General features: G+C 47.9%; 1 protein-coding gene across 1 annotated transcript in view; it reads right to left on the bottom strand.

Annotated features, from left to right (window-relative positions):
• LOC106560212 (fibroblast growth factor receptor 3) overlaps positions 1 to 27,794 on the bottom strand; it is a 172,173-nt gene that overhangs the window by 78,197 nt on the left and 66,182 nt on the right. The window contains exons 5-6 of the mRNA XM_082956570.1: positions 21,312 to 21,481; positions 10,629 to 10,752 (exon numbers count right to left, since the gene is read on the bottom strand). Of these exons, the coding sequence (XP_082812696.1) occupies positions 10,629 to 10,752; positions 21,312 to 21,481 (294 nt within the window). The remainder of the gene's footprint in view (positions 1 to 10,628; positions 10,753 to 21,311; positions 21,482 to 27,794) is intronic.

Below are 27,794 nucleotides of genomic sequence, written 5' to 3'. Positions count from 1 at the left end.
TCTAAACTGGCTCGTCTAGCTGGTAGGTTGGTGGTGTCTATACTGGCTCGTCTAGCTGGTAGGTTGGTGGTGTCTAAACTGGCTCGTCTAGCTGATAGGTTGGTGGTGGTGTCTAAACTGGCTCGTCTAGCTGGTAGGTTGGTGGTGGTGTCTAAACTGGCTCGTCTAGCTGGTAGGTTGGTGGTGGTGTCTAAACTGGCTCGTCTAGCTGGTAGGTTGGTGGTGGTGTCTAAACTGGCTCGTCTAGCTGGTAGGTTGGTGGTGTCTATACTGGCTCGTCTAGCTGGTAGGTTGGTGGTGTCTAAACTGGCTCGTCTAGCTGGTAGGTTAGTGGTGTCTAAACTGGCTCGTCTAGCTGGTAGGTTGGTGGTGTCTAAACTGGCTCATCTAGCTGGTAGGTTGGTGGTGTCTAAACTGGCTCATCTAGCTGGTAGGTTGGTGGTGTCTAAACTGGCTCATCTAGCTGGTAGGTTAGTGGTGTCTAAACTGGCTCATCTAGCTGGTAGGTTGGTGGTGTCTTACCCAGCTCGTCTTGCTGGTAGGTTGGTGGTGTCTAAACTGGCTCATCTAGCTGGTAGGATAGTGGTGTCTAAACTGGCTCATCTAGCTGGTAGGATAGTGGTGTCTAAACTGGCTCGTCTAGCTGGTAGGTTGGTGGTGTCTAAACTGGCTCGTCTAGCTGGTAGGTTGGTGGTGTCTAAACTGGCTCGTCTAGCTGGTAGGTTGGTGGTGTCTAAACTGGCTCGTCTAGCTGGTAGGTTGGTGGTGGTGTCTAAACTGGCTCGTCTAGCTGGTAGGTTGGTGGTGTCTAAACTGGCTCGTCTAGCTGGTAGGTTGGTGGTGGTGTCTAAACTGGCTCGTCTAGCTGGTAGGTTGGTGGTGTCTAAACTGGCTCGTCTAGCTGGTAGGTTGGTGGTGGTGTCTAAACTGGCTCGTCTAGCTGGTAGGTTAGTGGTGTCTAAACTGGCTCGTCTAGATGGTAGGTATGGTGGTGTCTTACCCAGCTCGTCTAGCTGGTAGGTTAGTGGTGGTGTCTAAACTTGCTCGTCTAGCTGGTAGGTTAGTGGTGTCTAAACTGGCTCGTCTAGCTGGTAGGTTGGTGGTGGTGTCTAAACTGGCTTGTCTAGCTGGTAGGTTAGTGGTGTCTAAACTGGCTCGTCTAGCTGGTAGGTATGGGTGGTGTCTAAACTGGCTCGTCTAGCTGGTAGGTTAGTGGTGTCTAAACTGGCTCGTCTAGCTGGTAGGTTAGTGGTGGTGTCTAAACTGGCTCGTCTAGCTGGTAGGTTGGTGGTGTCTAATCTGGCTCGTCTAGCTGGTAGGTTGGTGGTGTCTAAACTGGCTCGTCTAGCTGGTAGGTTGGTGGTGTCTAAACTGGCTCATCTAGCTGGTAGGTTGGTGGTGTCTAAACTGGCTCATCTAGCTGGTAGGTTGGTGGTGTCTTACCCAGCTCGTCTTGCTGGTAGGTTGGTGGTGTCTAAACTGGCTCGTCTAGCTGGTAGGGTAGTGGTGTCTAAACTGTCTCGTCTAGCTGGTAGGTTGTTGGTGGTGTCTAAACTGGCTCGTCTAGCTGGTAGGTTAGTGGTGTCTAAACTGGCTCGTCTAGCTGGTAGGTTGGTGGTGTCTAAACTGGCTCGTCTAGCTGGTAGGTTGGTGGTGTCTAAACTGGCTCGTCTAGCTGGTAGGTTGGTGGTGTCTTACCCAGCTCGTCTTGCTGGTAGGTTAGTGGTGTCTAAACTGGCTCGTCTAGCTGGTAGGTTGGTGGTGGTGTCTAAACTGGCTCGTCTAGCTGGTAGGTTGGTGGTGTCTAAACTGGCTCGTCTAGCTGGGAGGTTGGTGGTGTCTAAACTGGCTCGTCTAGCTGGTAGGTTAGTGGTGTCTAAACTGGCTCGTCTAGCTGGTAGGTTGGTGGTGGTGTCTAAACTGGCACATCTAGCTGGTAGGTTAGTGGTGTCTAAACTGGCTCGTCTAGCTGGGAGGTTGGTGGTGTCTAAACTGGCTCGTCAAGCTGGTAGGTTGTTGGTGGTGTCTAAACTGGCTCGTCTAGCTGGTAGGTTGGTGGTGGTGTCTAAACTGGCTCGTCTAGCTGGTAGGTTGGTGGTGGTGTCTAAACTGGCTCGTCTAGCTGGTAGGTTAGTGGTGTCTAAACTGGCTCGTCTAGCTGGTAGGTTAGTGGTGTCTAAACTGGCTCGTCTAGCTGGTAGGTTGGTGGTGGTGTCTAAACTGGCTCGTCTAGCTGGTAGGTTAGTTGTGTCTAAACTGGCTCGTCTAGCTGGTAGGTTAGTGGTGTCTAAACTGGCTCGTCTAGCTGGTAGGTTAGTGGTGTCTAAACTGGCTCGTCTAGCTGGTAGGTTAGTGGTGTCTAAACTGGCTCGTCTAGCTGGTAGGTTAGTGGTGTCTAAACTGGCTCGTCAAGCTGGTAGGTTGGTGGTGGTGTCTAAACTGGCTCGTCTAGCTGGTAGGTTAGTGGTGTCTAAACTGGCTCGTCTAGCTGGTAGGTTGGTGGTGTCTTACCCAGCTCGTCTTGCTGGTAGGTTGGTGGTGTCTAAACTGGCTCGTCTAGCTGGTAGGGTAGTGGTGTCTAAACTGTCTCGTCTAGCTGGTAGGTTGTTGGTGGTGTCTAAACTGGCTCGTCTAGCTGGTAGGTTAGTGGTGTCTAAACTGGCTCGTCTAGCTGGTAGGTTGGTGGTGTCTAAACTGGCTCGTCTAGCTGGTAGGTTGGTGGTGTCTAAACTGGCTCGTCTAGCTGGTAGGTTGGTGGTGTCTTACCCAGCTCGTCTTGCTGGTAGGTTAGTGGTGTCTAAACTGGCTCGTCTAGCTGGTAGGTTGGTGGTGGTGTCTAAACTGGCTCGTCTAGCTGGTAGGTTGGTGGTGTCTAAACTGGCTCGTCTAGCTGGGAGGTTGGTGGTGTCTAAACTGGCTCGTCTAGCTGGTAGGTTAGTGGTGTCTAAACTGGCTCGTCTAGCTGGTAGGTTGGTGGTGGTGTCTAAACTGGCACATCTAGCTGGTAGGTTAGTGGTGTCTAAACTGGCTCGTCTAGCTGGTAGGTTGGTGGTGGTGTCTAAACTGGCTCGTCTAGCTGGTAGGTTGGTGGTGGTGTCTAAACTGGCTCGTCTAGCTGGTAGGTTAGTGGTGTCTAAACTGGCTCGTCTAGCTTGTAGGTTAGTGGTGTCTAAACTGGCTCGTCTAGCTGGTAGGTTGGTGGTGGTGTCTAAACTGGCTCGTCTAGCTGGTAGGTTAGTTGTGTCTAAACTGGCTCGTCTAGCTGGTAGATTAGTGGTGTCTAAACTGGCTCGTCTAGCTGGTAGGTTAGTGGTGTCTAAACTGGCTCGTCTAGCTGGTAGGTTAGTGGTGTCTAAACTGGCTCGTCTAGCTGGTAGGTTGGTGGTGTCTAAACTGGCTCATCTAGCTGGTAGGTTGGTGGTGTCTAAACTGGCTCATCTAGCTGGTAGGTTGGTGGTGTCTAAACTGGCTCATCTAGCTGGTAGGTTGGTGGTGTCTTACCCAGCTCGTCTTGCTGGTAGGTTGGTGGTGTCTAAACTGGCTCATCTAGCTGGTAGGATAGTGGTGTCTAAACTGGCTCATCTAGCTGGTAGGATAGTGGTGTCTAAACTGGCTCGTCTAGCTGGTAGGTTGGTGGTGTCTAAACTGGCTCGTCTAGCTGGTAGGTTGGTGGTGTCTAAACTGGCTCGTCTAGCTGGTAGGTTGGTGGTGTCTAAACTGGCTCGTCTAGCTGGTAGGTTGGTGGTGGTGTCTAAACTGGCTCGTCTAGCTGGTAGGTTGGTGGTGTCTAAACTGGCTCGTCTAGCTGGTAGGTTGGTGGTGGTGTCTAAACTGGCTCGTCTAGCTGGTAGGTTGGTGGTGTCTAAACTGGCTCGTCTAGCTGGTAGGTTGGTGGTGGTGTCTAAACTGGCTCGTCTAGCTGGTAGGTTAGTGGTGTCTAAACTGGCTCGTCTAGATGGTAGGTATGGTGGTGTCTTACCCAGCTCGTCTAGCTGGTAGGTTAGTGGTGGTGTCTAAACTTGCTCGTCTAGCTGGTAGGTTAGTGGTGTCTAGACTGGCTCGTCTAGCTGGTAGGTTGGTGGTGGTGTCTAAACTGGCTTGTCTAGCTGGTAGGTTAGTGGTGTCTAAACTGGCTCGTCTAGCTGGTAGGTATGGGTGGTGTCTAAACTGGCTCGTCTAGCTGGTAGGTTAGTGGTGTCTAAACTGGCTCGTCTAGCTGGTAGGTTAGTGGTGGTGTCTAAACTGGCTCGTCTAGCTGGTAGGTTGGTGGTGTCTAATCTGGCTCGTCTAGCTGGTAGGTTGGTGGTGTCTAAACTGGCTCGTCTAGCTGGTAGGTTGGTGGTGTCTAAACTGGCTCATCTAGCTGGTAGGTTGGTGGTGTCTAAACTGGCTCATCTAGCTGGTAGGTTGGTGGTGTCTTACCCAGCTCGTCTTGCTGGTAGGTTGGTGGTGTCTAAACTGGCTCGTCTAGCTGGTAGGGTAGTGGTGTCTAAACTGTCTCGTCTAGCTGGTAGGTTGTTGGTGGTGTCTAAACTGGCTCGTCTAGCTGGTAGGTTAGTGGTGTCTAAACTGGCTCGTCTAGCTGGTAGGTTGGTGGTGTCTAAACTGGCTCGTCTAGCTGGTAGGTTGGTGGTGTCTAAACTGGCTCGTCTAGCTGGTAGGTTGGTGGTGTCTTACCCAGCTCGTCTTGCTGGTAGGTTAGTGGTGTCTAAACTGGCTCGTCTAGCTGGTAGGTTGGTGGTGGTGTCTAAACTGGCTCGTCTAGCTGGTAGGTTGGTGGTGTCTAAACTGGCTCGTCTAGCTGGGAGGTTGGTGGTGTCTAAACTGGCTCGTCTAGCTGGTAGGTTAGTGGTGTCTAAACTGGCTCGTCTAGCTGGTAGGTTGGTGGTGGTGTCTAAACTGGCACATCTAGCTGGTAGGTTAGTGGTGTCTAAACTGGCTCGTCTAGCTGGGAGGTTGGTGGTGTCTAAACTGGCTCGTCAAGCTGGTAGGTTGTTGGTGGTGTCTAAACTGGCTCGTCTAGCTGGTAGGTTGGTGGTGGTGTCTAAACTGGCTCGTCTAGCTGGTAGGTTGGTGGTGGTGTCTAAACTGGCTCGTCTAGCTGGTAGGTTAGTGGTGTCTAAACTGGCTCGTCTAGCTGGTAGGTTAGTGGTGTCTAAACTGGCTCGTCTAGCTGGTAGGTTGGTGGTGGTGTCTAAACTGGCTCGTCTAGCTGGTAGGTTAGTTGTGTCTAAACTGGCTCGTCTAGCTGGTAGGTTAGTGGTGTCTAAACTGGCTCGTCTAGCTGGTAGGTTAGTGGTGTCTAAACTGGCTCGTCTAGCTGGTAGGTTAGTGGTGTCTAAACTGGCTCGTCTAGCTGGTAGGTTAGTGGGTGTCTAAACTGGCTCGTCAGCGGAGGCTGGTGGGCACGGCTCGTCGCGGGGGTGGTGGTGTCTAAACTGGCTCGTCTAGCTGGTAGGTTAGTGGTGTCTAAACTGGCTCGTCTAGCTGGTAGGTTGGTGGTGTCTTACCCAGCTCGTCTTGCTGGTAGGTTGGTGGTGTCTAAACTGGCTCGTCTAGCTGGTAGGGTAGTGGTGTCTAAACTGTCTCGTCTAGCTGGTAGGTTGTTGGTGGTGTCTAAACTGGCTCGTCTAGCTGGTAGGTTAGTGGTGTCTAAACTGGCTCGTCTAGCTGGTAGGTTGGTGGTGTCTAAACTGGCTCGTCTAGCTGGTAGGTTGGTGGTGTCTAAACTGGCTCGTCTAGCTGGTAGGTTGGTGGTGTCTTACCCAGCTCGTCTTGCTGGTAGGTTAGTGGTGTCTAAACTGGCTCGTCTAGCTGGTAGGTTGGTGGTGGTGTCTAAACTGGCTCGTCTAGCTGGTAGGTTGGTGGTGTCTAAACTGGCTCGTCTAGCTGGGAGGTTGGTGGTGTCTAAACTGGCTCGTCTAGCTGGTAGGTTAGTGGTGTCTAAACTGGCTCGTCTAGCTGGTAGGTTGGTGGTGGTGTCTAAACTGGCACATCTAGCTGGTAGGTTAGTGGTGTCTAAACTGGCTCGTCTAGCTGGGAGGTTGGTGGTGTCTAAACTGGCTCGTCAAGCTGGTAGGTTGTTGGTGGTGTCTAAACTGGCTCGTCTAGCTGGTAGGTTGGTGGTGGTGTCTAAACTGGCTCGTCTAGCTGGTAGGTTGGTGGTGGTGTCTAAACTGGCTCGTCTAGCTGGTAGGTTAGTGGTGTCTAAACTGGCTCGTCTAGCTTGTAGGTTAGTGGTGTCTAAACTGGCTCGTCTAGCTGGTAGGTTGGTGGTGGTGTCTAAACTGTCTCGTCTAGCTGGTAGGTTAGTTGTGTCTAAACTGGCTCGTCTAGCTGGTAGATTAGTGGTGTCTAAACTGGCTCGTCTAGCTGGTAGGTTAGTGGTGTCTAAACTGGCTCGTCTAGCTGGTAGGTTAGTGGTGTCTAAACTGGCTCGTCTAGCTGGTAGGTTAGTGGTGTCTAAACTGGCTCGTCAAGCTGGTAGGTTGGTGGTGGTGTCTAAACTGGCTCGTCTAGCTGGTAGGTTAGTGGTGTCTAAACTGGCTCGTCTAGCTGGTAGGTTGGTGGTGTCTAAACTGGCTCGTCTAGCTGGTAGGTTAGTGGTGTCTAAACTGGCTCGTCTAGCTGGTAGGTTGGTGGTGTCTATACTGGCTCGTCTAGCTGGTAGGTTGGTGGTGTCTAAACTGGCTCGTCTAGCTGGTAGGTTAGTGGTGTCTAAACTGGCTCGTCTAGCTGGTAGGTTAGTGGTGTCTAAACTGGCTCGTCAAGCTGGTAGGTTGGTGGTGGTGTCTAAACTGGCTCGTCTAGCTGGTAGGTTAGTGGTGGTGTCTAAACTGGCTCGTCTAGCTGGTAGGTTAGTGGTGTCTAAACTGGCTCGTCTAGCTGGTAGGTTAGTGGTGTCTAAACTGGCTCGTCAAGCTGGTAGGTTGGTGGTGGTGTCTAAACTGGCTCGTCTAGCTGGTAGGTTGGTGGTGTCTTACCCAGCTCGTCTAGCTGGTAGGTTGGTGGTGTCTAAACTGGCTCGTCTAGCTGGTAGGTTAGTGGTGTCTAAACTGGCTCGTCTAGCTGGTAGGTTAGTGGTGTCTAAACTGGCTCGTCAAGCTGGTAGGTTGGTGGTGGTGTCTAAACTGGCTCGTCTAGCTGGTAGGTTAGTGGTGGTGTCTAAACTGGCTCGTCTAGCTGGTAGGTTAGTGGTGTCTAAACTGGCTCGTCTAGCTGGTAGGTTAGTGGTGTCTAAACTGGCTCGTCAAGCTGGTAGGTTGGTGGTGGTGTCTAAACTGGCTCGTCTAGCTGGTAGGTTGGTGGTGTCTTACCCAGCTCGTCTTGCTGGTAGGTTGGTGGTGTCTAAACTGGCTCGTCTAGCTGGTAGGGTAGTGGTGTCTAAACTGTCTCGTCTAGCTGGTAGGTTGTTGGTGGTGTCTAAACTGGCTCGTCTAGCTGGTAGGTTAGTGGTGTCTAAACTGGCTCGTCTAGCTGGTAGGTTGGTGGTGTCTAAACTGGCTCGTCTAGCTGGTAGGTTGGTGGTGTCTAAACTGGCTCGTCTAGCTGGTAGGTTGGTGGTGTCTTACCCAGCTCGTCTTGCTGGTAGGTTAGTGGTGTCTAAACTGGCTCGTCTAGCTGGTAGGTTGGTGGTGGTGTCTAAACTGGCTCGTCTAGCTGGTAGGTTGGTGGTGTCTAAACTGGCTCGTCTAGCTGGGAGGTTGGTGGTGTCTAAACTGGCTCGTCTAGCTGGTAGGTTAGTGGTGTCTAAACTGGCTCGTCTAGCTGGTAGGTTGGTGGTGGTGTCTAAACTGGCACATCTAGCTGGTAGGTTAGTGGTGTCTAAACTGGCTCGTCTAGCTGGGAGGTTGGTGGTGTCTAAACTGGCTCGTCAAGCTGGTAGGTTGTTGGTGGTGTCTAAACTGGCTCGTCTAGCTGGTAGGTTGGTGGTGGTGTCTAAACTGGCTCGTCTAGCTGGTAGGTTGGTGGTGGTGTCTAAACTGGCTCATCTAGCTGGTAGGTTAGTGGTGTCTAAACTGGCTCGTCTAGCTTGTAGGTTAGTGGTGTCTAAACTGGCTCGTCTAGCTGGTAGGTTGGTGGTGGTGTCTAAACTGGCTCGTCTAGCTGGTAGGTTAGTTGTGTCTAAACTGGCTCGTCTAGCTGGTAGATTAGTGGTGTCTAAACTGGCTCGTCTAGCTGGTAGGTTAGTGGTGTCTAAACTGGCTCGTCTAGCTGGTAGGTTAGTGGTGTCTAAACTGGCTCGTCTAGCTGGTAGGTTAGTGGTGTCTAAACTGGCTCGTCAAGCTGGTAGGTTGGTGGTGGTGTCTAAACTGGCTCGTCTAGCTGGTAGGTTAGTGGTGTCTAAACTGGCTCGTCTAGCTGGTAGGTTGGTGGTGTCTAAACTGGCTCGTCTAGCTGGTAGGTTAGTGGTGTCTAAACTGGCTCGTCTAGCTGGTAGGTTGGTGGTGTCTATACTGGCTCGTCTAGCTGGTAGGTTGGTGGTGTCTAAACTGGCTCGTCTAGCTGGTAGGTTAGTGGTGTCTAAACTGGCTCGTCTAGCTGGTAGGTTAGTGGTGTCTAAACTGGCTCGTCAAGCTGGTAGGTTGGTGGTGGTGTCTAAACTGGCTCGTCTAGCTGGTAGGTTAGTGGTGGTGTCTAAACTGGCTCGTCTAGCTGGTAGGTTAGTGGTGTCTAAACTGGCTCGTCTAGCTGGTAGGTTGGTGGTGTCTAAACTGGCTCGTCTAGCTGGTAGGTTGGTGGTGTCTAAACTGGCTCGTCTAGCTGGTAGGTTGGTGGTGTCTTACCCAGCTCGTCTTGCTGGTAGGTTAGTGGTGTCTAAACTGGCTCGTCTAGCTGGTAGGTTGGTGGTGGTGTCTAAACTGGCTCGTCTAGCTGGTAGGTTGGTGGTGTCTAAACTGGCTCGTCTAGCTGGGAGGTTGGTGGTGTCTAAACTGGCTCGTCTAGCTGGTAGGTTAGTGGTGTCTAAACTGGCTCGTCTAGCTGGTAGGTTGGTGGTGGTGTCTAAACTGGCACATCTAGCTGGTAGGTTAGTGGTGTCTAAACTGGCTCGTCTAGCTGGGAGGTTGGTGGTGTCTAAACTGGCTCGTCAAGCTGGTAGGTTGTTGGTGGTGTCTAAACTGGCTCGTCTAGCTGGTAGGTTGGTGGTGGTGTCTAAACTGGCTCGTCTAGCTGGTAGGTTGGTGGTGGTGTCTAAACTGGCTCGTCTAGCTGGTAGGTTAGTGGTGTCTAAACTGGCTCGTCTAGCTTGTAGGTTAGTGGTGTCTAAACTGGCTCGTCTAGCTGGTAGGTTGGTGGTGGTGTCTAAACTGGCTCGTCTAGCTGGTAGGTTAGTTGTGTCTAAACTGGCTCGTCTAGCTGGTAGATTAGTGGTGTCTAAACTGGCTCGTCTAGCTGGTAGGTTAGTGGTGTCTAAACTGGCTCGTCTAGCTGGTAGGTTAGTGGTGTCTAAACTGGCTCGTCTAGCTGGTAGGTTAGTGGTGTCTAAACTGGCTCGTCAAGCTGGTAGGTTGGTGGTGGTGTCTAAACTGGCTCGTCTAGCTGGTAGGTTAGTGGTGTCTAAACTGGCTCGTCTAGCTGGTAGGTTGGTGGTGTCTAAACTGGCTCGTCTAGCTGGTAGGTTAGTGGTGTCTAAACTGGCTCGTCTAGCTGGTAGGTTGGTGGTGTCTATACTGGCTCGTCTAGCTGGTAGGTTGGTGGTGTCTAAACTGGCTCGTCTAGCTGGTAGGTTAGTGGTGTCTAAACTGGCTCGTCTAGCTGGTAGGTTAGTGGTGTCTAAACTGGCTCGTCAAGCTGGTAGGTTGGTGGTGGTGTCTAAACTGGCTCGTCTAGCTGGTAGGTTAGTGGTGGTGTCTAAACTGGCTCGTCTAGCTGGTAGGTTAGTGGTGTCTAAACTGGCTCGTCTAGCTGGTAGGTTAGTGGTGTCTAAACTGGCTCGTCAAGCTGGTAGGTTGGTGGTGGTGTCTAAACTGGCTCGTCTAGCTGGTAGGTTAGTGGTGTCTAAACTGGCTCGTCTAGCTGGTAGGTTGGTGGTGTCTTACCCAGCTCGTCTTGCTGGTAGGTTGGTGGTGTCTAAACTGGCTCGTCTAGCTGGTAGGGTAGTGGTGTCTAAACTGTCTCGTCTAGCTGGTAGGTTGTTGGTGGTGTCTAAACTGGCTCGTCTAGCTGGTAGGTTAGTGGTGTCTAAACTGGCTCGTCTAGCTGGTAGGTTGGTGGTGTCTAAACTGGCTCGTCTAGCTGGTAGGTTGGTGGTGTCTAAACTGGCTCGTCTAGCTGGTAGGTTGGTGGTGTCTTACCCAGCTCGTCTTGCTGGTAGGTTAGTGGTGTCTAAACTGGCTCGTCTAGCTGGTAGGTTGGTGGTGGTGTCTAAACTGGCTCGTCTAGCTGGTAGGTTAGTGGTGTCTAAACTGGCTCGTCTAGCTGGTAGGTTGGTGGTGTCTAAACTGGCTCGTCTAGCTGGTAGGTTGGTGGTGTCTAAACTGGCTCGTCTAGCTGGTAGGTTGGTGGTGGTGTCTAAACTGGCTCGTCTAGCTGGTAGGTTGGTGGTGGTGTCTAAACTGGCTCGTCTAGCTGGTAGGTTAGTGGTGTCTAAACTGGCTCGTCTAGCTGGTAGGTTTGTGGTGTCTTACCCAGCACGTCTAGCTGGTAGGTGTGGTTGATGGTGCCGTACTTGTTCTGTACAACACAGGTGTAGTTCCCACGGTCTGAGGGGACAGCACTCTCCATTACCAGACTCCACTGCTGCTGCCTTAGCTGAGGGGGATAGAGGGAGAAGCATAGAGGGGGTAAGGCAGGGAGGGAGGAGAGAGGGGGAAGCAGGAGAGGGAGATGGGCAGATAGAGACAAGGAGAGAAGCAGGGAGGGGGTAAGACATGGATGGAGAGAGGGGGAAGCAGGAGGGTTAGATGGGCAGGGAGAGACAAGGAGAGAAGTAGGGAGGGGTAGAGACAGGTTTAGCATGAGAGTTCAACATAAGACTGGGGCCGAGTGACAAAGAGGAGAGACAGAGGGTTGGCAAACATGGCAAGGAGAAAAGAGAGAGGAGATGGCTGTTATAACTATACAGAACCAGACAGTTACACCAACATTTTACAGAATATAAAGAACAGAGAGAGGAATAGAGAACAGAGAGGAATAGAGAACAGAGAGGAATAGAGAACAGAGAGGGAGAGAGGAATAGAGAACAGAGAGAGGAATAGAGAACAGAGAGAGAGAGGAAAAGAGAACAGAGAGGAATAGAGAACAGAGAGAGGAATAGAGAACAGGGAGAGGAATAGAGAACAGAGAGAGGAATAGAGAACAGGGAGAGGAATAGAGAACAGAGAGAGGAATAGAGAACAGAGAGAGGATTAGAGAACAGAGAGAGGAATAGAGAACAGAGAGAGAGGAATAGAGAACAGAGAGAGAGGAATAGAGAACAGGGAGAGGAATAGAGAACAGAGAGAGGAATAGAGAACAGAGAGGGGAATAGAGAACAGAGAGAGGAATAGAGAACAGAGAGAAAGGAATAGAGAACAGAGAGAGGAATAGAGAACAGAGAGAGGAATAGAGAACAGAGAGAGGAATAGAGAACAGAGAGAGGAATAGAGAACAGAGAGAGGAATAGAGAACAGAGAGAGGAATAGAGAACAGAGAGAGAGGATGAGAGAACAGAGAGGAATAGAGAACAGAGAGGAATAGAGATCAGAGAGAGGAATATATATATATATATACTGCTCAAAAAAATAAAGGGAACACTTAAACAACACATCCTAGATCTGAATGAAAGAAATAATCTTATTAAATACTTTTTTCATTACATAGTTGAATGTGCTGACAACAAAATCACACAAAAAGAATCAATGGAAATCCAATTTATCAACCCATGGAGGTCTGGATTTGGAGTCACACTCAAAATTAAAGTGGAAAACCACACTACAGGCTGATCCAACTTTGATGTAATGTCCTTAAAACAAGTCAAAATGAGGCTCAGTAGTGTGTGTGGCCTCCACGTGCCTGTATGACCTCCCTACAACGCCTGGGCATGCTCCTGATGAGGTGGCGGATGGTCTCCTGAGGGATCTCCTCCCAGACCTGGACTAAAGCATCTGCCAACTCCTGGACAGTCTGTGGTGCAACGTGGCTTTGGTGGATGGAGCGAGACATGATGTCCCAGATGTGCTCAATTGGATTCAGGTCTGGGGAACGGGCGGGCCAGTCCATAGCATCAATGCCTTCCTCTTGCAGGAACTGCTGACACACTCCAGCGACATGAGGTTTAGCATTGTCTTGCATTAGGAGGAACCCAGGGCCAACCGCACCAGCATATGGTCTCACAAGGGGTCTGAGGATCTCATCTCGGTACCTAATGGCAGTCAGGCTACCTCTGGTGAGCACATGGAGGGCTGTGCGGCCCCCCAAAGAAATGCCACCCCACACCATGACTGTCCCACCGCCAAACCGGTCATGCTGGAGGATGTTGCAGGCAGCAGAACGTTCTCCACGGTATCTCCAGACTCTGTCACGTGCTCAGTGTGAACCTGCTTTCATCTGTGAAGAGCACAGGGGGCCAGTGGCGAATTTGCCAATCTTGGTGTTCTCTGGCAAATGCCAAACGTCCTGCACGGTGTTGGGTTGTAAGCACAACCCCCACCTGTGGACGTCGGGCCCTCATACCACCCTCATGGAGTCTGTTTCTGACCGTTTGAGCAGACACATGCACATTTGTGGCCTGCTGGAGGTCATTATGCAGGGCTCTGGCAGTGCTTCTCCTGCTCCTCCTTGCACAAAGGCGGAGGTAGCGGTCCTGCTGCTGGGTTGTTGCCCTCCTACGGCCTCCTCCACATCTCCTGATGTACTGGCCTGTCTCCTGGTAGCGCCTCCATGCTCTGGACACTACGCTGACAGACACAGCAAACCTTCTTGCCACAGCTCGTATTGATGTGCCATCCTGGATGAGCTGCACTACCTGAGCCACTTGTGTGGGTTGTAGACTCCGTCTCATGCTACCACTAGAGTGAAAGCACCGCCAGCATTCAAAAGTGACCAAAACATCAAAACAGTTTGATTTCACAGAAGTGTGATTGACTTGGAGTTACATTGTGTTGTTTAAGTTTTCCCTTTATTTTTTTGAGCAGTGTATATATTTTACCTCTTGGGGATGTCATTCGAAAACATAATGTTAAATTTCACTGCTATGCGGACGACACACAGCTGTACATTTCAATGAAACATGGTGAAGCCCCAAAATTGCCCTCGCTAGAAGCATAGAGAGAGGCATAGAGAACAGAGAGAGGAATAGAGAACAGAGAGGAATAGAGAACAGGGAGAGGAATAGAGAACAGAGAGGAATAGAGAACAGGGAGAGGAATAGAGAACAGAGAGAGGAATAGAGAACAGAGAGAGGAATAGAGAACAGAGAGGAATAGAGAACAGAGAGAGGAATAGAGAACAGAGAGAGGAATAGAGAACAGAGAGAGGAATAGAGAACAGAGAGAGGAATAGAGAACAGAGAGAGGAATAGAGAACAGAGAGGAATAGAGAACAGAGAGAGGAATAGAGAACAGAGAGAGGAATAGAGAACAGGGAGAGGAATAGAGAACAGAGAGAGGAATAGAGAACAGAGAGAGGAATAGAGAACAGAGAGGAAAAGAGAACAGAGAGAGGAATAGAGAACAGAGAGAGGAATAGAGAACAGGGAGAGGAATAGAGAACAGAGAGAGGAATAGAGAACAGAGAGAGGATTAGAGAACAGGGAGAGGAATAGAGAACAGAGAGAGGAATAGAGAACAGAGAGAGGAATAGAGAACAGAGAGAGGGGAATCTATTTAACACTATTTCTACCCTACCCTGGGTAGAACCATTTACTCCCTACACTGGGTAGAACCATTTTCCCCCTACCCTGGGTATAACCGTTTCCCCCTACCCTGGGTAGAACCGTTTCTCCCTACCCTGGGTATAACCGTTTCCCCCTACCCTGGGTAGAACCATTTACTCCCTACCCTGGGTAGAACCGTTTCCCCCTACCCTGGGTAGAACCATTTACGCCCTACCCTGGGTAGAACCGTTTCCCCCTACCCTGGGTAGAACCGTTTCCCCCTACCCTGGGTAGAACCATTTACCCCTACCCTGGGTAGAACCGTTTCCCCCTACCCTGGGTAGAACCATTTACTCCCTACCCTGGGTAGAACCATTTAACCCCGACCCTGGGTAGAACCGTTTCCCCCCTACCCTGGGTAGAACCGTTTCCCCCTACCCTGGGTAGAACCATTTAACCCCGACCCTGGGTAGAACCGTTTCCCCCTACCCTGGGTAGAACCATTTACTCCCTACCCTGGGTAGAACCATTTACTCCCTACCCTGGGTAGAACCGTTTCCCCCTACCCTGGGTAGAACCGTTTCCCCCTACCCTGGGTAGAACCGTTTCCCCCTACCCTGGGTAGAACCGTTTCCCCCTACCCTGGGTAGAACCGTTTCTCCCTACCCTGGGTAGAACCGTTTCCCCCGACCCTGGGTAGAACCCTGGGTAAAGCTGGGGGAGGTCACCTCACAGGTCAGTCAGTTACTCATACGGTGCTGTCATTGTGGAGAACTATCTCTCCTCTCTCTTCATCTCTCCTCTCCCTCTCTTTCCACCCCTTCTGTCTTACTCTGTTTCTCTCTTCTCTCACTCTTGGAGGCCAATGTGGAAAATAATGAACCAGTGTAAATATTATGACTGTATTTGTTTGTTAAGTTGCATGGTAACAGAGGGCAGGAATAGCACAGGCTGGCAAATGGTTTTTGTACCCTTCCCCACCCCCTACCCTCCACCCCAGCCCCCCTCTACCCCAGCCCCCCTCCACCCCAGCCCCCCTCTACCCCATTCCCCACCCCCTTCCCCCTCCACCCCAGCCCCCCTCTACCCCAGCCCCCCAGCCCCCTCTCCACCCCAGCCCCCCTCCACCCCAGCCCCCCAGCCCCCCTCCACCCCAGCCCCCCTTCACTATGTCACCAGGACATATACAGGATTGGTTATATCCACCCTGCTACCACGAAAAGACTTCCACCCTGCTACCATACAGCAGGTAAACGCTAGTATTTCCTGTGACTGTGCCTCAAAACCAACCCTGGACTTGAACAGCCTCTATGACCAGGTCCACCTATACAAGGCAGCAGTGCCCACCTTCGCCCGGACTCTAAAGGACATCGCTCTTAACCGCAGCCCCAACACCTCACACAGGAGCAACAGACCAATAGACACCCTGCCCAGACCAGCGGGACACTCTCCCAGACCAGCGGGACACTCTCCCAGACCTGCGAGACACTCTCCCAGACCAGCGAGACACTCTCCCAGACCAGCGAGACACTCTCTCAGACCAGCGGGACACTCTCCCAGACCAGCGGGACACTCTCCCAGACCAGCGGGACACTCTCCCAGACCAGCGGGACACTCTCCCAGACCAGCGGGACACTCTCCCAGACCAGCGGGACACTCTCCCAGACCAGCGGGACCCCCTGCCCAGACCAGCGAGACACTCTCCCAGACCAGCGAGACACTCTCCCAGACCAGCGAGACACTCTCCCAGACCAGCGGGACCCCCTGCCCAGACCAGCGAGACACTCTCCCAGACCAGTGAGACACTCTCCCAGACCAGCGAGACACTCTCCCAGACCTCTGGGACCCCCCCCCCCCCCCCCGGACCTACACAGAGCACAACACCACCAGCCACATACACACCCCCACCCCAACCAATTAACACCCCCCCAAGTCAACCATGCCCACACACAATTTAGGCCCCTTCAGATCAGACCTATGCCCCTCCTTCCCACCCCATGCACCCCCGAAAAAAAGGGCCTCAACATGGAAGACACACATACGCCCAGGCCGTGAGCAGCCCAAACAGGCCCAACCCCCACTCTGACACTAGCCCAAGCCAATGGCATGTACCAGATGCTCAGCAGGCTCTGCTCACACTTACTGGCCTGAGTCCAAACCACACGACCAACAACATTGGACACTTTATGAAACACAAAACCTTCACTATCTCATCCTGGAATATATAAGGACTGAGGTCATCTGCCTTTGGCCTAAAGAGCAGGAACCTGGACTTCACCAAAGAAATCAGGAATACAGACAATGTCATCCTACAAGAAACCTGGTATAGAGGAGATGGACCCACTGGTTTCCCTCTAGGTTACAGAGAGCTGGTAGTCCCATCCACCACACTACCAGGTGGGTGGTATAGAGGAGATGGACCCACTGGTTGCCCTCTAGGTTACAGAGAGCTGGTAGTCCCATCCACCACACTACCAGGTGGGTGGTATAGAGGAGATGGACCCACTGGTTTCCCTTGTAGGTTACAGGGAGCTGGTAGTCCCATCCACCAAACTACCAGGTGTGAAACAGGAAAGAGACTCAGGGGGTATGCTCATTTGATATAGAGCAGACCTAAACCACAATCAAAACAGGAACATTTTACATTTGGCTAGAAATTAAAAAGGAAATGATCTTAACAGAAATTCAAATTTGTCTCAACAGAGAAAAATGTCCTCCTGTGTGCTATCTATATCCCCCCACTAGAATCCCCATAATTTAATGAAGACATCTTCTCCATCTTAGAGGGCGAAATCAATCATTTCCAGGCCCAGGGACAAGTAATAGTCCGTGGCGACCTAAATGCCAGACCTGGACAAGAACCTGACAAACTCAGCACACAGGGGGACAAACACCTACCTGGAGGTGACAGCATTCTCTCCACCATACGCCCCCCTGGACACAACTATGACAACATAACCAACAAAAACATGTCACAACTCCTGCAGCTTTGTCACACACTGGGTCTGTACATAGTCAATGGTAGGCTTCGAAGGTACTCCTATGGTAGGTACACCTATAGCTCATCTCTTGGCAGTAGGACTGTAGACTACTTTATCACTGACCTCAACCCAGAGTCTCTCAGAGCGTTCACAGTCAGTCCACTGACCCCCCTATCAGATCACAGCAAAATCACAGTCTACTTGAACAGAGCAATACTCAATCATGAGGCATCAAACCCAACGGAACTGAATAATATTAAGAAATGCTATAGATGGAAGGAAAGTAGTGTGGAAACCTACCAAAATACAATTAGGCCACAACAATTTCAATCCCTTTCAGACAACTACCTGGACAAAATGTTCCACTGTAATAGTGAAGGTGTAAACTTGGCAGTAGGAAAGCTAAACAGTATATTTGGCCTCTCAGCTTCAATATCAAATCTAAAAATGTTAAGCAGACAACATAAGAAAATTAACATCAATGACAAATGGTTTGATGAAGAATGCAAAAACCTAAGAAAGAAATTGAGAAACCTGTCCAACCAAAAACATAGAGACCCAGAAAACCTGAGCCTACGCCTTCACTATGGTGAATCATTAAAACAAAACAGAAATACACTACGGAAAAAGATGGAACAGCACGTCAGAAACCAGCTCAATGTAATTGAGGAATCCAAAGATTCAAACCACTTCTGGGAAAATTGGAACACAATAAACAAACAACAACACAAAGAGGTATCTATCCAAAACTAAGATGTGTGGATCTTTTTGGCTCTATAACAAAGACACACAAAAAAACATATACCATGATCAAATACAAATCTTAGAATAAACTATTAAAGACTACCAGAACACACTGGATTCTCCAATTACATTGAATGAACTACATGAAAAAATACAAACCCTCCAACACAAAAGGCCTGTGGTGTTGATGGCATCCTATATAAAATTATAAAATATACAGATCACAAATTCCAATTGGCTAAACTTAACCTGTTATGGCTAGGGGGCAGTATTTTCACGTCTGGATAAAAAACATACCCGATTTAATCTGGTTACCACTCCTACCCAGTAACTAGAATATGCATATACTTATTACATATGGATAGAAAACACCCTAAATCTTCTAAAACTGTTTGAATGGTGTCTGTGAGTATAACAGAACTCAAATGGCAGGTCAAAACCTGAGAGATTCCTTTACAGGAAGTGGCCTGTCTGACCATTTCTTGAACTTCTTTTCCATCTCTATCATTTACTAAGGATCTCTGCTCTAACGTGACACTTCCCACGTCGTCCATAGGCGCTCAGAGCCCGGGAAAAAACAGAATGTCGTCATTCCAGCCCCAGGCTGAAACACATTATCGCCTTTCTCAAGTGGCCGATCAAGGGACACTGGGCTTAGGCGCGTGACCCGACCGCCCCCGCCTTTGGGATTTTTTCCTCTGTTTGCCGAAAAGGAGATTCCCTGTCGGAATATTATCGCTTTTCTACGAGAAAAATGTCGTAAAAATTGATTTTAAACAGCGGTTGACATGCTTCGAAGTACGGTAATGGAATATTTAGAATTTTATTGTCACGAATTGCGCCATGCGCGCGACACTTCTTTACTATTTCGGATAGTGTCTGGAACGCACGAACAAAACGCCGCTATTCGGATATAACGATGGATTATTTTGGACCAAACCAACATTTGTTATTGAAGTAGCAGTCCTGGGTGTGCATTCTGACGAAGACAACAAAAGGTAATCAAACTTTTATAATAGTAAATATGATTATGGTGAGTGCTAAACTTGCCGGGTGTCTAAATAGCGAGCCCGTGATGCCTGGGCTATGTACTTAGAATATTGCAAAATGTGCTTTCACCAAAAAGCTATTTTAAAATCGGACATATCGAGTGCATAGAGGAGGTCTGTATCTATAATTCTTAAAATAATTGTTATGCTTTTTGTGAACGTTTATCGTGAGTAATTTAGTAAAATATTAGCGAATTCCCCGGAAGTTTGCGGGGGGTATGCTAGTTCTGAACGTCACATGCTAATGTAAAAAGCTGGTTTTTGATATAAATATGAACTTGATTGAACAAAACATGCATGTATTGTATAACATAATGTCCTAGGGTTGTCATCTGATGAAGATCATCAAAGGTGAGTGCTGCATTTAGCTGTCTTCTGGGTTTTGGTGACATTATATGCTGGCTTGAAAAATGGGTGTCTGATTATTTCTGGCTTGGTACTCTGCTGACATAATCTAATGTTTTGCTTTCGTTGTAAAGCCTTTTTGAAATCGGACAGTGTGGTTAGATTAACGAGAGTCTTGTCTTTAAATAGCTGTAAAATAGTCATATGTTTGAGAAATTGAAGTAATAGGATTTTTAACGTTTTGAAAATCGTGCCACAGGCTGCCAGTGGCTGTTACGCAAGCGTCCCACCTAGCCCATAGAGGTTAAATTCTACAACCACCTACAAGGAATCAATTCCCAAAACTTCCATAACAAAGGAATCACCTACAGAGAAACAGACCTGGAGAAGAGTCCCCTAAGCAAGCTGGTCCTGGGGCTTAGTTCACAAACACAAACAGACCCCACAGAGCCGCAGGACAGCAACACAATTAGACCCAACCAAATCATGAGAAAACATAAAGATAATTACTTGACACATTGGAAAGAATTTTTAAAAAAAGAACAGAGCAAACTAGAATGCTATTTGGTCCTAAACAGAGAGGACACAGTGTCAGAATACGGGGCGGCAGGTAGCCTAGTGGTTAGAGTGTTGGACTTGTAACCGAAAGGTTGCAAGATCGAATACCTGAGCTGACAAGGTAGAAATCTGCCGTTCTGCCCCTGAACAAGGCAGTTAACCCACTGTTCTTAGGCCGTCATTGAAAATAAGTATTTGTTCTTAACTGACTTGCCTCGTTAAATAACTTCAAAAAAATACATAATAATACCTGACCACTGTGACTAACTCAAAATTAAGGAAAGTGTTGACTATTTACAGACTCAGTGAGCGTAGCCTTGCTATTGAGAAAGGCTGCCGTAGGCAGACCTGGCTCTCAAGAGAAGAAAGGCTATGTGCAACACTGCCCACAAAATGAGGTGGAAACTGAGCTGCACTTCCTAACCTCCTGCCAAATGTATGACCATATTAGAGACACATATTTCCCTCAGATTACAAAGAATTTGGAAATAAATCACACTGTGCACTCACTGCAGCAATATTTGTGACCTGCTGCCACAAGAAAAGGGCAACCAGTGAAGAACCAGTGTCACGTTCTGACCAGTAAAGGGGTTATTTGTTATTGTAGTTTGGTCAGGACGTGGCAGGGGGGTGTTTGATTCATGTGGTTTGGGGTTTGTTGGGTTATGTTATTATGTAAGAGGGGTGTTTGTTTAGAGTGTTCCGGAGTTTTTGGGTTATCTTCTAGGTTAGTGTATTTCTATGTTAGATCTAGGCTGTTTAGTTCTATGTTTAGTTAATTGGGATTGGCCTTCAATTGGAGGCAGCTGTTCCTCGTTGCCTCTGATTGAAGGTCCTATGTATAGGGGTGTGTTTGTAATGGGAATTATGGGTAGTTGTCTCCTTGTTTAGTGTCTGACAGGACTGTTAGTGTCGTTCGTTGTGTTTGTATACGTGTTTTGTTTGTTTTTCCTTCTTTTAACCAATTAAAGAAGATGAGTTTACACGTTCCCGCTGCACCTTGGTCCAATCATTACGACGCCCCGCTGCACCTTGGTCCAATCATTACGACGCCCCGCTGCACCTTGGTCCAATCATTACGACGCCCCGCTGCACCTTGGTCCAATCATTACGACGCCCGTTACAATTGTTAACACAACCTATATTTATGTATATTTATTTTCCCTTTTGTACTTTAACTATTTGCACATCATTACAAAATTGTTTATATACATAATATGACATTTATTACATCTTAATTTTTTAGGAACTTCTGTGAGTATAATGTTTACTGTTAATTTTTATTGTTTATTTCACTTTTGCTTATCTATTTCACCTGCGTTTGCAAAGTAAAAATGTTTCCCATGCCAATAAAGTCCTTAAATTGAATAAAATTGAATTGAGAAAAAGAGAGCGATACACAGAGAGAGAGAGAGAGACAGAGAGAAAAAAAAAGTATATTCTTTTGGAACTTTTATGAGTGTAATGTTGATTTTATTGTATATTTAACTTTAGTTAATTATCTACTTCACTTGCTTTGGCAATGTTGACATATGTTTCCCATGTCATTTTACATTTACGCCTTCAAACACACAGTCAGCAACCAGGGGCTCTTTCTCAACACAGTAGGATGGTAACTTGGCACCCTATTTATTCCTTATATAGTGTATCACTTTTGACCAATAGGACTTAAAAGTAGTAGTCTGTGTAGTGCTCTATGTAGTGCTCTGGTCAAAAGTAGTGCACTATAGGGAATAGGGTGCCATTTTGGATGCTGACTTTGTTAGTACTCTAAAACAGGGGATTACTCTGGTTTTACCTTCTGCTGACTACTAACTTCTAATTGGCTGTCTGACTCACCTTGATCCCACCCATCCTCTGCTCGCCCTTAAACTCCTTCCCGTTCTTCAACCAATGGATGGAGGGTGTGGGGTTGCCGGCAGCAGCGCAGCGGAACTTGACGGTATTGGCTGCTGGGATGGCGAGGAGCTTCTTCTCCATGCGGTCCGGTCTGGTCCAGTACGGTGTTTCTGATTGGATGGAAGAGAGAGAGAGTGTTAGGGTTCTGAATGGACAGGAGAGAGAGAGAGAGAGAGAGAGAGAGAGAGAGAGGGGTTAGGGTTCTTATTGGACAGGAGAGAGAGAGAGGGTTAGGGTTTTGATTGGACAGGAGAGAGAGCGAGGTTATGATTCTGATTGGACAGGAGAGAGAGAGAAAGATAGTTAGGATTCTGATTGGACAGGAGAGAGAGAGAGAGGGTCAGGGTTCTGATTGGACAGGAGAGAGAGAGAGGATCAGGGTTCTGATTGGACAGAAGAGAGAGAGGGTCAGGGTTCTGATTGGACAGGAGAAAGAGAGGGTCAGGGTTCGGATTGGACAGGAGAGAGAGAGAGAGAGAGAGAGAGAGAGAGAGAGAGAGAGGAAGAGAGAGAGAGAGGGTCAGGGTTCTGATTGGACAGGAGAGAGAGAGAGGGTCAGGGTTCTGATTGGACAGGAGAGAGAGAGAAGGTCAGGGTTCTGATTGGACAGGAGAGAGAGAGGGTTAGGGTTCCACCTGGTCGTGCCCAGAAGCTAGGATATGCATATAATTGGTAGTATTGCGTAGAAAACACTCTAAAGTTTCTAAAACTGTTAAAATTATGTCTGTGAGTATAACAGAACTTATTTGGCAGGTGAAACCCCGAGGACAAACCATCCAGGAAGAAAAAAAATTGAGGTCACTGTCTTTTCAATTGGTTTCTATGGGGAACTAGATTTATGAGGGACCTGGTTGCAGTTCCTATGGCTTCCACTAGATGTCAACAGTCTTTAGAAATTGGTTGATGTTTTTCCTTTGAGAAATGAAGAAGTAGCCCTTTCCTGTGTATAACCAAGTGGACTGTTTTGTTTGGTGCACACGACCTGAAACTCGCTCCACTTTAATTTTATCCGCTATTGAACACATTAAATTTGATCGATTATTTACATTTTAAAATACCTAAAGTTGGATTAGGAATGTTGTTTGAAATGTTTGGATCAAGTTTATAGGTAATTTATTAGATACTTTGTAGTCGTGTTGGGCGAGTTGGAACCAGTGTATTTTCTGAATCAAATGCGCCAAATAAATGGACATTTTGGGGACATAACGACGGAATTTATCGAACAAAAGGACCATTTGTGATGTTTATGGGACATATTGGAGTGCTAACAAGAAGATCTTCAAAGGTAAGGCATGAATTATATCGTTATTTCTGACTTTTGTGTAGCACCTGCCTGGTTGAAATCTGATTTTCATGTGTTGGTATGCTGGGCGCTGTCCTAAGATAATCGCATGGTCTGCTTTCGCCGTAAAGCCTTTTTGAAATCTGACACTGTGGCTGGATTAACAAGAAGTTAATCTTTAAACCGATGTATAACACTAGTATGTTTTATGAATTCTTGTTATGAGTATTTCTGTTTTTGAATTTGGCGCGCTGCAATTTCACTGGGTGTTGTCAAATCGATCCCACCAAAGGGATTGGCGCGCGAAGAGAACCATAAGAAGTTTCAGACATGTAACAAATACAAGGAATAACAAAACTACATCAGTCCCCACAGTCCTAAAGATTGGAAAGCTGCCGCGGTCATCCCCCTCTTCAAAGAGGGTGACACTAGACCCAAACTGTTACAGACCTATATCCATCCTGCTCTGCCTTTCCAAAGTCTTCAAAAGCCAAGTTAACAAACAAATTACTGACCATTTCGAATACCACCGTACCTTCTCCGCTGTGCAATCCCGTTTCAGAGCTGGTCATGGGTGCACCTCAGCCACACTCAAGGTCCTAAACGATATCATAACCGCCATCGATAAAAGACAGTACTGTGTAGCCGTCTTCATCGACCTGGCCAAGGCTTTTGACTCTGTCAATCATTGTATTCTTATCGGCACACTCAACAGCCTTGGTTTCTCAAATGACTGCCTCGCCTGGTTCACCAACTACTTCTCAGAGTCCAGTGTGACAAATCTGAGAGCCTGTTGTCCGGACCTGTGGCAGTCTCTATGGGAGTGCCACAGGGTTCAATTCTCGGGTCGACTCTTTTCTCTGTATATATCAATGATGTCGCCCTTGCTGCGGGTGATAACTTGATCCACCTCTACACAGATGACACCATTCTATATACATCTGGCCCTTCTTTGGACATTGTGTTAACAAACCTCCAAACAAGCTTCAATGCCATACAACACTCCTTCCATGGCCTCCAACTGCTCTTAAACGCTAGTAAAATTAAATGCATGCTCTTCAACCGATCGTTGCCCGCACCCGCCCGCCCGACTAGCATCACTACTCTGGACGGTTCTGACTTAAAATATGTGGACATCTACAAATACCTAGGTGTCTGGTTAGACTGTAAACTCTCCTTCCAGACTCATATTAAGCATCTCCAATCCAAAATTAAATCTAGAATCGGCTTCCTATTCTGCAACAAAGACTCCTTCACTCACACTGCCAAACATACCCTCGTAAAACTGACTATCCTCGACTTCGGCGATGTCATTTACAAAATAGCCTCCAACACTCTACTCAACAAATTGGATGCAGTCTATCACAGTGCCATCCGTTTTGTCACCAAAGCCCCATACACTACCCACCACTGCAAGCTGTATGATCTCGTTGGCTGGCCCTCGCTTCATACTCGTTGCCAAACCCACTGGGTCCAGGTCATCTACAAGTCTTTGCTAGGTAAAGCCCCGCCTTATCTCAGCTCACTCGTCACCATAGCAGCACCTACCCGCAGCACTTGCTCCAGCAGGTATGTTTCACTGGTCACCCCCAAAGCCAATTCCTACTTTGGCCTCCTTTCCTTCCAGTTTTCTGCTGCCAATGGCTGGAATGAACTACAAAAATCTCTGAAACTGGAAACGCGTATCTCCCTCACTAGCTTTAAGCACCAGCTGTCAGAGCAGCTCACAGATTACTGCACCTGTACATAGCCCATCTATAACTTAGCCCAAACAACTACCCCTTCCCCTACTGTATTTATTTATTTTGCTCCTTTGCACCCCATTATTTCTATTTCTACTTGCCTTTTTTTGCCTTTACCTCCCTTATCTCACCTCATTTGCTCACATTGTATATAGACTTATTTTTCTACTGTATTATTGACTGTATCTTTGTTTTACTTCATGTGTAACTCTGTGTTGTTGTATGTGTCGAACTGCTTTGCTTTATCTTGGCCAGGTCGCAATTGTAAATGAGAACTTGTTCTCAACTTGCCTACCTGGGTAAATAAAGGTGAAATAAAAAAATAAAAAAATATTATAACGCTAATGTCGAGAAGGGCACTCTCCTTTGAGCTACAGCCATCTTCGTTTTCTTCAGACCGATCGAAGATAGCGTATATAATTACGCTAATGTCTACTGGGCTACGGCAGTTTGGGAGCAACAATCTGCCATTTGTGGGCATCTGGAGGCAGAAGTGAGAGAGGTATTTGAGTCTGCGGATTCCGGGAGAAAGGCGGCCAGTAAACTGCTTGACTAACGTCAAAACTCCTGTGGTGTGGCAGACTACGCGGTTGATTTTCACATGTTGGCCGCCGAGAGTGCCTGGAATCCGGAGTCTCTTTTCAATACTTTTTTGCAAGGATTATCTGAGGAGGTAAAGGATGAGCTAGCTGCTCTGAGGAGGTAAAGGATGAGCTAGCTGCTCGGGAACTGCCGGTGGACCTCCACTCCCTTATCACCTTAACCATTAAAATTGATGGACGCCTAAGGGAACGCAAGAGTGAGATGAGGTCGGGTCTCGGGCACACTCGTGCACCCGATATGGCGCGTTCACCTAAAAGGAAATCCGGAAGTTTCCGAAGCCAGCTCTTCCGAGAGCATTCGAAGGCACCCGAGCACTCTCAGGAATCTACGATGGGTGAGTTGGATACTCCTGAGCCTATGCAGTTGGGAAGAGCTAGGTTATCAGTTGGAGAATGCTCACGAAGGATGAATAACAACTGTTTGTACTGTGGAGGGGCAGGACATTTTATAGCTACCTGCCTTATTAGGAAACCCTTGTCTCTAGTGGGTAACAGCACTATGGTGAGTCAGACTGGGAGTTCCCTAATTCCCATAACCTGTACACCCCTTTTTGATCTTGTGCTGTGGGGAGACCATTCTAAGTCTCTCCGAGTGCTCATTGACTCTGGGGCTGATAAAAGTTTTATGGATGCCACGATAGCTTTGGAGCTTGGTATTCCCACTCAGCCTCTCTGTGCCCATGGATGCTAGGGAACTGGACGGCCGCTCTATAGGGGAAGTCACCCATAGTACTTTAAATAGCCTGTTAACCTCTATGGGCTAGGTGGGACGCTTGCGTCCCACCTACGTAACAGCCACTGCCAGCCTGTGGCGCGATTTTCAAAACCTTAAAAATCCTATTACTTCAATTTCTCAAACATATGACTATTTTACAGCCATTTAAAGACAAGACTCTCGTTAATCTAACCACACTGTCCGATTTCAAAAAGGCTTTACAACGAAAGCAAAACATTAGATTATGTCAGCAGAGTACCAAGCCAGAAATAATCAGACACCCATTTTTCAAGCCAGCATATAATGTCACCAAAACCCAGAAGACAGCTAAATGCAGCACTCACCTTTGATGATCTTCATCAGATGACAACCCTAGGACATTATGTTATACAATACATGCATGTTTTGTTCAATCAAGTTCATATTTATATCAAAAACCAGCTTTTTACATTAGCATGTGACGTTCAGAACTAGCATACCCCCCGCAAACTTCCGGGGAATTCGCTAACATTTTACTAAATTACTCACGATAAACGTTCACAAAAAGCATAACAATTATTTTAAGAATTATAGATACAGACCTCCTCTATGCACTCGATATGTCCGATTTTAAAATAGCTTTTTGGTGAAAGCACATATTGCAATATTCTAAGTACATAGCCCAGGCATCACGGGCTCGCTATTTAGACACCCGGCAAGTTTAGCACTCACCATAATCATATTTACTATTATAAAAGTTTGATTACCTTTTGTTGTCTTCGTCAGAATGCACACCCAGGACTGCTACTTCAATAACAAATGTTGGTTTGGTCCAAAATAATCCATCGTTATATCCGAATAGCGGCGTTTTGTTCGTGCGTTCCAGACACTATCCGAAATAGTAAAGAAGTGTCGCGCGCATGGCGCAATTCGTGACAATAAAATTCGAAATATTCCATTACCGTACTTCGAAGCATGTCAACCGCTGTTTAAAATCAATTTTTACGACATTTTTCTCGTAGAAAAGCGATAATATTCCGACAGGGAATCTCCTTTTCGGCAAACAGAGGAAAAAATCCCAAAGGCGGGGGCGGTCGGGGTCACGCGCATAAGCCCAGTGTCCCTTGATCGGCCACTTGAGAAAGGCGATAATGTGTTTCAGCCTGGGGCTGGAATGACGACATTCTGTTTTTTCCCGGGCTCTGAGCGCCTATGGACGACGTGGGAAGTGTCACGTTAGAGCAGAGATCCTTAGTAAATGATAGAGATGGAAAAGAAGGTCAAGAAATGGTCAGACAGGCCACTTCCTGTAAAGGAATCTCTCAGGTTTTGACCTGCCATTTGAGTTCTGTTATACTCACAGACACCATTCAAACAGTTTTAGAAAATTTAGGGTGTTTTCTATCCATATGTAATAAGTATATGCATATTCTAGTTACTGGGTAGGAGTGGTAACCAGATTAAATCGGGTATGTTTTTTATCCAGCCGTGTCAATACTGCCCCCTAGCCCTAACAGGTTAAATTACGGGTTTCTGGTAACCACAGAGACCATACAGCTCCTCCTCATTGCATCTCCCCATGTTCCCGTGGTTTTGGGATTTTCCTGGCTACAAAAACACAATCCTGTGATTGATTGGACCACAAGCTCCATCCTGGATTGGAGCCCATTTTGCCATTCCCACTGCCTTCAAGCAGCACAGCCTTCCCCAAGTCGTACTCCTCAGGATGTTAGCTAGACTGTGGATGTCTCTGCTATCCCACATAATACCATAACCTCCTGGAAGTGTTCAGTAAGGCACATGCAACTTCCCTTCCCGTGCACCATCCTTATAATTGTGCCATTGATCTTCTCCCAGGCACTACACCACCTCGGGATTGATTGTATTCTCTGTCTGGACCAGAGACCAAAGCTATGGAGGAGGACATAGAGGGGTCTCTGGCCACAGGGGCCGTCCGTCCGTCTGTATCTCCTGCTGGTGCAGGGTTTTTCTTTGTGGAGAAGAAGGACAAGACCCTGCATCTGTGCATTGACTACCGGGGACTTAATGATATTACCGTCAAGAATCGTTACCCCCTACCTCTCCTCTCCTCGGCGTTTGAAC

Source organism: Salmo salar, chromosome 01 (genome assembly GCF_965601325.2).
Source record: "Salmo salar chromosome 01, fSalSal1, whole genome shotgun sequence".
NCBI lineage: Eukaryota > Metazoa > Chordata > Actinopteri > Salmoniformes > Salmonidae > Salmo > Salmo salar.
The sequence above is the reverse complement of the archived record's forward strand: the minus strand, read 5'-3'. Positions and strand labels throughout refer to the sequence as shown.